Source organism: Nestor notabilis, unplaced genomic scaffold (genome assembly GCF_000696875.1).
Source record: "Nestor notabilis isolate BGI_N333 unplaced genomic scaffold, ASM69687v1 scaffold16480, whole genome shotgun sequence".
Taxonomy (NCBI): domain Eukaryota; kingdom Metazoa; phylum Chordata; class Aves; order Psittaciformes; family Psittacidae; genus Nestor; species Nestor notabilis.
The window spans coordinates 14,115-14,426 of NW_009911960.1; the positions used below are offsets into that span (position 1 = coordinate 14,115).

The 312-nt window shown below is 60.6% G+C and overlaps 1 protein-coding gene across 1 annotated transcript in view; it reads right to left on the reverse strand.

Moving 5' to 3' along the window:
- Positions 1 to 156: 156 nt before the first annotated feature.
- LOC104407777 (von Willebrand factor A domain-containing protein 5B1-like) overlaps positions 157 to 312 on the reverse strand; it is a gene marked incomplete at its 5' end in the record, with an annotated part of 24,109 nt that continues 23,953 nt past the window's right edge. The window contains 1 exon segment of the mRNA XM_010017153.1: positions 157 to 309. Within this exon segment, the coding sequence (XP_010015455.1) occupies positions 157 to 309 (153 nt within the window).

A 312-nucleotide genomic window follows, 5' to 3' on the forward strand; every position in this document is an offset into this window, starting at 1 on the left:
TCCAGTTGAAAACAGAGCAACCCACTGCGGGCAGCCAGTGGGCTCCTTCCTGGATGGTCCAGATGAACCGAGCTCCTTGGAGGTGTTTCCTTGAGGACAGGTCCCTGCTCCTGCGCCCTCCTGGCTGAGCTGCCCAAGCCCCTCTCCTCACCCCCTCTACACGCTGCTCGGGTTGTAGCACAGCAGGTTGAACTCCAGATTCTCATCCCAGTGACGGAGCAGCACGAAGAGCTGCTGAGCTGCAGCTTTCACCATGGCCAGGCTGTATCCCTCCGGGAAGTCCTGTTGGCTCAGCCACAGGCTGGCTTTGGC